At 40.9% G+C, this 11,942-nt stretch overlaps 1 protein-coding gene across 8 annotated transcripts in view; it reads left to right on the top strand.

Moving 5' to 3' along the window:
- Positions 1-11,942, top strand: part of CCDC152 (coiled-coil domain containing 152) — a 29,227-nt gene that overhangs the window by 5,829 nt on the left and 11,456 nt on the right. For 4 of the 8 annotated variants that reach the window (XM_042447401.1, XM_042447403.1, XM_042447399.1 and 1 more), the window contains exons 2-3: positions 1,541-1,627; positions 4,667-4,772. In XM_042447401.1, coding sequence (XP_042303335.1) covers positions 1,565-1,627; positions 4,667-4,772 — 169 coding nt within the window. In that variant the 5' untranslated portion in view covers positions 1,541-1,564. Of the gene's footprint in view, positions 1-522; positions 574-872; positions 1,156-1,516; positions 1,628-4,666; positions 4,773-11,942 lie in introns of those variants that run through there. The other 4 variants (XM_042447400.1, XM_042447404.1, XM_042447398.1 and 1 more) reach the window with 4 other exon arrangements.

Here is an 11,942-nt window from a genome sequence, read left to right as displayed (position 1 = left end):
GCACCATTGCTTTTGCTGAAGTCAGAATGGGGTATCTCACCATGTGATCAATCCTGACCACAACAGAAGCAACAGCATGCCAGGCAGGCTCTCGCAGGGAGCTTCTGACCATGAGGAAGTGCTGGCGACAGCCTATTTTCAGAATGGCTGCTTCCTTGCAGACAAGAGATCTCCATAAAGCCTGCTCAGAGTGGCATCACTTTTGCTGAGGATAGAAACAGGTGCCCAGACTCCCAGTTGATCACATATCTGGGCGCCCATTTTTCTCCTTAGCAAAAGCAATGGCATGTGAGGCAAGCTTTACACAGAGCTCCTGCCTGTGTGAGAAAGTGGCAGCAGCAGCTCTGAAAACAAGCCATTCCCTTTTCCTAGACAATGAATTGGGTTGAATCGACCTGTTCCAGCTGTCCTCATGCAAAATGAACCAGAGTAACTCTGAGGTTTGGAGATCACCAGGCTTTTCCCACAATCTTGCTTTGTTTGGAGCCAAATCAGGTTAAGGGCCAAAAAGCACAGTATCTCTCTGGAAGTAGATGTATGTCCTGAGGACTGCCGCTCAGCACCAGCTTCAGGGTGAGTTTGGTGTTTTCCCTGGTGTAGACAAGCCCCAGAACACAAACCAATGGATTCAAGTTACAAGAAAAGGGATTCCACATAAACATGAGGAAGAACATATCCAGTGTAATTGGATATGAGCTATTCAATGATGACATGCATTGCCTCAGAAGATGATGCATTCTCCTTCTTTAAGCAAAGGTTGAATGGTGTGATGTCCAGCCAGGACTGTTTGAATCTTCCCCTGCATTTCTCTTCATATTAGTTCAGGCCATAGTGTGTTTTAGTATAGGAAATGTTCATTGTATTAGTTGTGGGAGGAGCTGTAGGATCCCCTGCATTTTTCCAGGTTTGGTTTGCCCCTTCCCAGCATGCTGTATTTTAGCTAGAGGCTGTTAGTTTGAGGCAGTCTTTGCTGTGAGCTTGCAGAGAGCTGTCTTTTGGTGGCAAACAGGCCCAGGCAGCTGGAAAGGGCATTTCTTACACGTCAGCCATTTTAGTTACCAGGAACAAGTTAGCCAGATTAGTTACCTACATCAAACAAGTCAAAGAAATCAGGAGCTGAAAGACCCTGCACCAGCTCCATTGAGTGAGGATATCAAACCAAGATCAAACCCAGAGAGATGACACCCTAAAGATTGCTGAAAGCGAAACTGTAAAGTATCTTTTATTTCAAGTTATCTAGAGCTGGGGAGGAGAAAACTCTTTATCTTTGTTCTTTAAATTAAACTTCCCCCTTTTTGAACTTTACATTCAGCATCAGTGCCTTTTTGGGTAGAAGAGTTTGATCTCACCAGGGTACCGGCGTTGCACACCCAAATCTGCCACCATCTTTAGCTGGGTGTGTCTTCACAAACGGCCATCTTTTGGGAATGCTTTAGTTACATATTCTTGCATAATAGGAGGCCCTTTCAATCTCTTCCAACTCTGTGATTTTATACCTAAGATGTCCAAATTTTAAAATATTTTTCTCTTTAATATACAGGAGTAATCTTGCAGCAAACTAGACATGAAGAAAAACAGTCTGGTGAATCTTGATAAGCTTTTAGAGGACTTCTCACACATAGAAATGGTAAGGGTATATATACAGTACAACTACGGGCTGTATCATTTCATTTCTAGTCCAATGTACTCACCCATTTATAAACTTTGTGTACACCTCCTTGCCACAAAACCAATTCGTCCTGTGGATTACAATGAAATAATTACAAAATGAAAGAATACACTAAACAAATGAAAGTACAAAATCAGTAGTACATTCAGGCATTGCTAACGATACAAGAATAAAATGCATGTCTTACATTGCAATCATATGCCTGCTTACTTTGTCTAGAAGTGTATTCCACTGAATACAATACGACTTTACCTCTGAATTAAAAAAGCAGAGGATTGTGCTGTTAAGACTTCTTGTTCACCAAAGGGACAGTGGAAATGAATGCTCTAAAGATATTAAAAGCAGTTTTTTTGTTCTTGAGATTTAACAATTTTTTTCTGTTTTATGATTTACTCTGGCATGCCATGTCCTCAGCAATATTTCTTCTTTCTGATGCCATTTCGCTCTCTCTCCCCCAATTCCCATTGTGTCTGGTTCCATTACAGGACTGGATATAGACAAACATATTGAATACTAATCATGTCAAGACAAATAGGCCTTGTGGAAAACAAGAATTCCTGTTACAGGAAAGACTGGGTTTCTTCAACTTAACAAATTCATGGTTTTGCAGGTCCTTTCCATCAGAACCCAAAAGTGTTTTTCATTCCTTTCCTCTTAAAATGGAGTAGTTCCTGGAAGCACCATTAAACCTCTTGATGGCACACTAACATTCCCTGGAGATTCTTGGCCTTGTAGATGCTCTTTCTTAGGAGTTTATCACATGAGGGACAATTGGAAGTATAAACAGTGATTAACCTGTGATTAACCACAATTGCACTAATGGTTTTTGCATGACATTGTGTTCAAAGTGCTATTATCCTGTGACTGACCTGTGATAATCCTGCAATTGTGCTAATCAAGATGAAATGTGATTGAAGTGCCATTATCCCGTGATTAACCAGGCAAGAAACAGCAGTAAATAATTCACAGGATTTTCCTGTGAATGACTTTTTGCTGTTTATTACCTGGTTATTCCCTGGTCATTCACAGGATAATGGCTCTTGTGTTAATCTCATTTTAATCATGTTTTAATGTCAGTTGCATGATTTTCATGGGTTAATCACTGTTTAAAGTCCACATTTCCCCCTGTGCGATAAACTCCATTCTGCCATTTTTAATCCACTTGCCCCTTTCCAAGCATGTAAGACACTGGCAAAAGTGTGGAGAAAGTGAGCCTTCCTTTGTTTGCCTTGAACTCTTCCTCTAGGCTATTGTATAAATTGGGTTAAAAGAGAAAAGGAAACAGCAGTAAGTGAGGTATAGGAACAGGAGTGGGGCAGTGTGTGCATCTTACTCAAAGGTCTATCAATATTTGGAACTAAGACCAGTGTGGCACAATTGTTTGAGTGTTGGATTATGACTCTGGAGATCAGGATTCAACTCCTCACTGGGCCATGAAACCCATTGGGTGACCTTGTGCAGGTCACACTCTTGTAGTCTCAGAGGATGGCAGTGGCAAACTCCCTCAGAAGAAACTTGCCAAGAAAGCCCCATGATAGCTTCACCTTAGGGTCACCATACATCAGAAATGACTTGAAGGCACAAAACAACAACAGCAAAGACCATCTTGGTTGAACTGTGCTTCAGTGACTACAATTAAACTAGTGAGGATGGAGGTCATTGGTAGCAGGACATATTTGGTACACACAGTGGATCATTTCAATTTGATATGCAGTGACAAAGCTGGGCAAGATCTCTGTCTGAAACACAGGAGAGCTGATTGTCATGGCAGACAAAATTAATTTAGATCAGGAGGGCAGATCCTGCAGCCCTTGGCCACTCTCTTTGTGGCCCCTAAAGATAGAGGGATGCCACCAAGTTTTTCCTGCTGGGACCTGTGTTACTTGATGCTCCACAGCTAGCACAGAGATCTTCACAGAAACTACTGGAAGGGAGGGGGAATGTTTTCTTCCCACAGCAATCTGTAGTTACTAGTGAGATGTGAAGAAGGTTTAAACCTCCCGATTCTGTGTACTGAGATATGTGCATATGCAAGGGAACATTGTGTGTGAGGGGTGCCACACTCATCACCCCACCTAAGACTCTCAGGGTCAAAACGTTTATGCTCCCTTTGGTTAAATAGGCCAAAAAACCCCCATAAAATGTTTTGTATGTTCTTATCAATAATTTTACAATTATTTAAAAAAATTTTAGTAGATATGATTGCTAACTGACTGAAGAACAATCTACTTATGAGAATATACTTCCACTTTAGCAGCAGCTGGGGAAAACAAGGCCCTCAAAAAGTTGTTGCACTACAAATCCCATCAGTTTTTTCCAGCATAGTGAATGGTAAGGCATAGTGGAAATTGTAGTGCAACAGTATCTAGACACTTGAACTTTGCCCACTCCCTTAAGTGGAAATGCACTAAATGAATTGCTCTTAATCCATTTCACAGTAATTTTCAAGAAGGTTGCTTGCTAAATAAAATTTTAAAATTATTCAAAAATATTGTTATGAGCATATGAAATCCCACTTTGCCCACTGACACCTTAAATAGAAGTACATTAGCTTATTGTTCTGTATTAAATCTTTCAATGATTGCTCTGGGATAAATCCAAGTGGATCTGTTCTCACATCTCTGATTTATTGGTCAGAATGCTATTAGTCTCTTATACATGTGCAAATTTTTCACAAACAGAACCAATTGGACACTTTAGGTGTATTTGGTGTATTTGGCCGTATTTGGGTCAAGATTGTAGATGACGATTTGTACATGTGGCACCACTGTGAATGTTCACACCTAGTGCCACCATTGTGTAACTCCATGAGCATAAATTTATTCTACATTTCCACAATGTGGGATCCCAGCCATTGTGGCCTGAATATTATTTACTTTTATCATCAAAGTTTTTCTTAGTTATTCCATTAAAATAACTAAGTTACTCAATAACTACTAATTTGGTAGAAAATATCAAACAAATGCATTCATTTGAAATTTAAACATTATTCTACAGAAAATATCAGAACTCCATGGAAAAAATAATCTTCTGACATTACAGTTGGACAAAACGCACAAGTTACTGACAATGAGCCAGTCGAAGGAAGAATCAGCTAAAGAAGGTAAGCATTTCTTGGGCATATTTTTAATGACTATAACTTCTAATTAAATGGGCTTCTGGCCACAGAGGTTTGTGCCATAATAAACCTTCCCAGGGGAAAAGAAATGTATTGCATTTGTAACTCAGCCCACCAAATCAGTAGATAGTGCTGTTGTTTTTGATTATGTGTTGTGAATTCAATGCATTGCTCATTACCACCTCTTTCATTATGCACTGTCTCAGCCCACACTTATGAGGGTCTCTGCTTGCCCCGAGTCCTCCTGAGCTCAATGGGGAATATAGGTCCCCCTTCAACTGACATTGATTTTTTAACATTTTTCCTGTCTTAAAAAATAAAAACAAAATAATATACAAGCCACACCTATAAGCACAAGGCTTACAGAATTGGCTATAAGTGCTGGGAATTGTTAAAGCACTCATGCAAAAGAACTCTCTACAGCATGAAGAGAATTAGAACTTCTAAGAAGCTTCCCTTGTGCTTGTAATAAATCAATATGAAGATATGGCAACTTGTATTTTCTATATGTTTTTAAAGATTTTTTATTTTAAAAAGACATTTTAAAGCAGAAATAAAGATCAGTTAGGAGGCAGAGAGAAGGAAATAAGGAAAACTTTCTGTTCTCTTTCCTAGAAGAAGGTATATTTCAGAGCATTGTTACTGGAGGGGGCAAGGAGGGACTGCATTGACAATCGCTCACTACTGCTGTAAAGAAACCAATTCCAAAGCAGTACTTTTTTTATAAATCTGTAACATGTTATCTCTAAGCTCTAGCCATAATAAATTTCTTTGGTGTTTATTGTGCTATAATATTTCCTCTTGCTTTTAGTGCATCTGTCCAAAACCTTCCCTTCCACAGCAGCAGTCAGTCCCTTGGAAGGGGCTGTTATTACTGTTGCTTACTGGTGTGAAGCCAGGAGGAGGCAATTCAGAGGAAGAAGCAGCAGCTAGTCTTTTTTCATCTAGTACACCCTCATTTCTTTCCTCATGAGTCCAAATCTTCCTTTTTTTCAGTTGCCTCTCCTTCTCCCTGTCCTCCCCACTGGGAAGGAGCAGCCACAGTGGTCTCACTTGGGCCTTGAAAACTGGGGAACTGGGCATGGAGAGAGTATTAATCTAATCCACTAAATGTAGACTCTCAGCTGATGTATGCATGTAGTGCCTACATTAAACTGTGCTGCACCTAAATCAAGACAGAGGGTGTGCTCTCAAGTTTAGAATGAAAAGCTTTTAAAAAGGAAAAGATGACCAAGGGAAAGAAGCAGATTAATTTCTGTATATACTCATGTATAAGTCTAGAAATTTTAGTCAAAAAATTGACCAAAAAACTGAGTTGACTTATGTATGGGTTAATGTAAGTACTCTAGGTACTTAACTTTGCCGCTTATTTAAAAAGGAACTATCCCCTGATGAAAGACAAGAGTTTAATCCGTCCTGGGAGCACTGATCCCCCTCTTCTTTCTCTTACCCATCCAGCCTTTAGGGTGAGCACAAACAGTTATGCTGCTGAAATTTTAAAGTTCTTTGGCAATGTTTTCCTTTGCTTCATCCTTTTGATCCTTTGTTACATGCCCCTAAGTTTTACCTTCGGCTTATCCACAGGTCATATCAAAATCCGTAATTTTGGCCCCAAACCTGCTCTCAACTTATATAGAAGGTCGCCTTATAGTTGAGTATATACGATTGTTTCGGAAGCCACTGCACGAACTTAAAACTGAGCCAGTGATTATGTGGATTGATGGCAATTAGATCTTCCATTGCTAGTGTTATTATGGGGATGCCTCAGTAGGTCTCCTTGGGCAATGATTGTATTCTCCTCTTTACCACAATAGTCCAACATGAACTGGAATTTGAAACAATGGGAAGGGAAGAAGGTTTCTGCAGCTAAGATGAGGGTCATCTTACTGTATTCCTTCTTGCAACAGACAGATAGAAACCCTTCTGGTTATTGACAAGGTCATAGTGTCATCTCTGAACTCTTTAGTCACAGGCCTACTTTCTCCCCATACCTCCATGCTGCATGAACTCTGTGTATAAGGCAATGGTGTGGCAACATGGTGCTTCTCCAACTGCAGTATCTAGTAGTCTGGTCCACTTTCTCTCAACTACTTGCTGCACATGGCGGTATCAGAAGTAAATTCTGCACTGGTGAAACAGAGGTCACTTGAAACAATTAAATCAGGCTTTCAATCTCCAAGTATAATGAAGTTTGCATTGGTTTATGTTACTTTCTCTATTGTTAAATTCCACTGGTTAGTATTTTTCCTTAATGTTTAATGTGTGGCTAGTAATGGCAAAGCCCCTCTGAACAAATCTTGTCAAGAAAACCTAGTGATAGCTTCACCTTGGGGTCGCCATAAATCGGAACAACTTGAAGGCACACAGCAACAGCAGTGGGTTATATATATTTGGTTTTAATATTTTGTTTGCTTCAATGCTTTTTTGAAAAATAGATTATAAGTCCAGAAGTAGACAGATATCCAGAAGCCTGATAATATGGCTCAGTAGATAACCTCTGAACTGTTTTTTTGTTTCTGTCATTCAGTCTAATTTTATTGAGCCTTCTGGTTGTTGTATGCCTTGAAGTCTAATTTTCAGTTTAGGGCAATCCTAAAGCAAACCTATCATGGGATTGTCTTGACAAGATTTGTTCAGAGGGGATTTTGTCATTGTCTTCCTTTGTGTTGGACTTGCCCAAGGTTACCCAGTGCATTTCCATGACTAAACAGACTAAACCTGATCTCCAAAATTGTAGTCAAACATGCACTGCACCGTGCTGACCTGTTCTATTCAGCCTTACTTGAACATATTTATTTATTAAATTTATTAAATGTATTAGAGTCCTTATAATAGCATTCTCTGTGCAATATACAACATATAATAAAACAATTCAGGGACAGAGCAGGGGAGCCTGAGAGTCCCACCCGAGGGAACAGTCACTGCTAAGCCTCGGAGGAGGCGTGTGGTCGTAGTGGGGGACTCCTTGCTGAGGGGTACAGAAGCAGTGATTTGTAGGCCTGACAAGATGTCTCGAGAGGTGTGTTGTCTTCCAGGTGCAAAGATCCGTGATGTGACAGAGAGGCTGACAAGACTGGTCAAGCCTACTGACCAATACCCCTTCCTTTTGGTCCACGTGGGAACCAATGATACTGCAAGACACAGCCTTCAGAACATCAAAAGGGATTACGAAGCGCTTGGTAGGAAGCTGAAAGGAATGGATGTACAGGTTGTCATCTCGTCTCTTCTGCCAGTTGAAGAGCATGGTCCACGAAGGGAGAGGAAAATAGCAGATGTGAACAACTGGCTCCGCAGATGGTGCCGCTGAGAAGAATTTGGATTCTTCAATCATGGGCTGCAGTTCCATGAGGAGGGACTTCTTGCAACGGATGGGTTGCATCTCACGCCAGTTGGAAGAAATGTTTTTGCCAACAGTCTCAAGAACTTGATCAGGAGGGCTTTAAACTTAGTTCCGTGGGGAAGGGAGACAATATTAAGGAAGGTGAAAGGGATGGTGAAAATAGTCAAACTGACATAGAGGAAACAAGAAAAAAAGTGCAAGGACCCAACAGTTGGAGGCAAAAAAACTTGCACAAGCAGCAAGTAAATGGGACCCGTGATCTGCGATGTCTCTACACTAATGCACAGAGCATGGGAAATAAGCAAGATGAACTCGAACTCCTAGTACAACAAAGCAAATATGATATAATAGGCATCACCAAAACATGGTGGGATGAGTCTTATAATTGGAATGTGGAAATAGAGGGGTATAACCTTTTCAAGAGAAATAGGCCAAACAGGAAAGGAGGAGGAATAGCACTATATGCAGAGATATTTACACCAGTGAAGAGATCCAGGACATCAATACTGGCAGCCAGGTGGAGAGCATGTGGATAAAAATTAAAGGGGAGGGAAACAACAAGGATGTTACGGTGGGAGTCTACTACAGACCCCCAAGTCAGACTGAGGAATTGAATGATGCCTTTCTAGAACAGATGACCACACACTCAGAAAGGAGAGATGTAGTAGTGATGGGCAACTTCAACTATCCTGATATTTGCTAGAAGTCAAACTCAGCAAAATCCTCAAGGTCTAGCAAATTCCTCACTTGCCTGGAAGACAATTTCATGGTCCAAAAGGTGGAAGAGGCAACAAGGGGGTCAGCTATTTTAGATCTGACCCTAACCAACAAGGATGACTTGGTTAATGGTGTGCAAGTGGTGGGATCATTAGGTGGAAGTGACCATGTTCTCCTGGAGTTTGTTATACAGTGGAAAGGAGAAGCCAGGCAGAGTCAGACACGCATCCTAGACTTTAGGAGAGCGAATTTCAGCAAACTTAGAGAAGTATTGAGGGCGATTCCATGGTCAGAAATACTAAAAGATAAAGGAGTTCAGGACGGATGGGAATTTCTCAAAAGGGAGATACTGAAGGCACAATTTCAAACAGTTCCAGTGAGAAAGAAAAACGGGAGAAGTCTCAAGAAACCAGGATGGATGACTAAGGAACTTTCAACCGAGCTAAGTTTGAAACGGAACATGTATAAGAAATGGAAAAAGGGGGAAATCACAAAAAAGGAATTCAAAGAAATAGCAGGCATGTGTAGGGGTAAAGTCAGAAAAGCTAAAGCACAGAATGAACTCAGGCTTGCTAGAGAGGTTAAAGACAACAAAAAGGGCTTTTTTGGATATTTCTGCAGCAAAAGTAAGAAGAAGGAAACGGTAGGGCCACTGCGTCGAGAGCAGGGGTAGGCAACCTGCGGCCCGTGGGCCGGATGCAGCCCGGCAAGGCCTTGGGACCGGCCCCAGCCCGATCCTCCCGCCAATTGCCGCCGGGGCCTTTGGGGGGCAATTGTCTATAGAAGCCTTAGAAACATGCATTTATATTAACATTTTTTTAAAAAATCAGCAAATTTTTTCGTGTGTCCTCCATTTTTTTTTTAAAAAATGTCTTCCATTTGAAATTTTTGTCCTACATTTGTCCTGGTTTATTTATATATTTAATTTTTTAAAAAATATTTAATTGTTTATTTTTTGGCTTCGGCCCCCCAGTTGTCTGAGGGACAGCAACCCGGCCCCCGGCTCAAAAAGGTTGCCTACCCCGGTCGAGAGGATGGCAAAATGTTAACAGGGGACAGAGAAAAGGCAGAATTACTCAACACCTTCTTTGCCTCAGTCTTCTCAGAAAAGGAAAAGGGTGCTCAACCTGGGGATAATGGATCAGAGGACAGAATAGGGGAATTTCAGCACAGAATAAGTAAAGAGATAGTAGAGGAACACCTTGTTAATCTAAATGAATTTAAGTCTCCGGGACCAGATGAACTCCATCCAAGGATATTAAAAGAACTGGCAAATGTAATATCGGAGCCATTGGCAATAATCTTTGAAAACTCCTGGAAAACAGGAGAAGTCCCAGCAGACTGGCGGAGGGCAAACGTTGTCCCCATCTTCAAAAAGGGGAAAAAAGAGGATCCCAACAATTATCGTCTAGTTAGTCTGACATCAATCCCAGGAAAGATTCTAGAGCAGATAATTAAACAAAGAGTCTGTGAACATCTAGAGGGCAATTCCATAATCACAAAAACTCAACATGGGTTTCAGAGAAACAAGTCATGCCAGACAAATCTGATCTCTTTCTTTGATAAAATTACCAGCTTGGTAGATGAAGGGAATGCTGTGGATGTAGTATATCTTGATTTCAGTAAGGCCTTTGACAAGGTTTCCCATGACATTCTTGCATACAAGCTTGTAAAATGTGGGCTAGACAAAGTAACTGTTAAATGGATCTGTAATTGGTTGACCGGCCGAACCCAAAGGGTGCTCAACAATGGCTCCTTTTCATCCTGGAGAGAAGTGACCAGTGGGGTCCCACAGGGCTCTGTCCTGGGCCCAGTGTTATTCAACATCTTTATCAATGACCTGGATGACAGAATTGGGAGCATACTTATCAAATTTGCAGATGACACCAAATTAGGAGGAATAACTAATACCCCAGAGGATAGGACTAAGATTCAAAATGACCTGAATAGTCTAGAAAGCTGGGCCACAGCTAACAAAATGAAATTCAACACGGAGAAATGTAAGGTATTGCACTTAGGGCGGAAAAATAAAATGCACAAATATAGGATGGGGGACACCTGGCTGAATGAAACTACGTGTGAAAGGGATCTAGGAGTCCAAGTAGACCACAAGTTGAACATGAGTGAACAGTGTGATGCGGCAGTTAAAAAGGCCAATGCAATTTTAGGCTGCATCAATAAAAGTATAGTGTCTAGATCAAGAGAAGTAATAGTGCCACTGTATTCTGCTTTGGTCAGGCCCCACCTAGAATATTGTGTCCAGTTCTGGGCGCCACAATTCAGGAAGGACATTGAGAAACTGGAGCGTGTCCAGAAGAGGGCGACTAAAATGGTGAAAGGTCTGGAAACCTTGCCCTATGAGGAACGACTCAGGGAGCTGGGGATGTTTAGCCTGGAGAAAAGAAGGTTAAGAGGTGATATGATAGCGCTATTTAAATATTTGAAGGGATGTCATATTGAGGAGGGAACAAGCTTGTTTTCTTCTGCTCCAGAGAACAGAACCCGGAACAATGGATGCAAGCTACAGGAAAAGAGATTCCACCTCAACATTAGGAGGAACTTCCTGACAGTAAGGGCTGTTCGACAGTGGAATGCACTTCCTCGGAGGGTGATAGAGTCTCCTTCCTTGGAGGTCTTTAAACAGAGGCTGGATGGCCATCTGTCAGGGATGCTTTGATTTGGATTTCCTGCATGGCAGGGGGTTGGACTGGATGGCCCTTGCGGTCTCTTCCAACTCTATGATTCTATGATTCTATGATTCTAATTTATGAACAGAAAAGAAAATAATATAATTCTAAAACAGCAGTACACAATTCTGAATATAAAGGCAAACAGAGAATTAAACCCATATGAAACAGCTGGTGTTTACAAAGCTTAAAAATATTCTAAAGAGTAAGAAGAACTACACTGAGTTCCACACAATTTAGTGTCAAATAACATGTATACAGAATTGTAGACCTAGTGTAATATATGTTTCTAAAGGAATTGGCTATTTTCTACTTCAAGTTTTTTGTTTCACAGTACAATAAGTGAAGGTCTGTACTGTACCTGGATTATATCTTTTAGTAAAATGAATGTTAATTCTGTTGTAGTGATGT

This window comes from Sceloporus undulatus, chromosome 2 (genome assembly GCF_019175285.1).
Source record: "Sceloporus undulatus isolate JIND9_A2432 ecotype Alabama chromosome 2, SceUnd_v1.1, whole genome shotgun sequence".
Lineage (NCBI taxonomy): Eukaryota > Metazoa > Chordata > Lepidosauria > Squamata > Phrynosomatidae > Sceloporus > Sceloporus undulatus.
The sequence above is the reverse complement of the archived record's forward strand: the minus strand, read 5'-3'. Positions and strand labels throughout refer to the sequence as shown.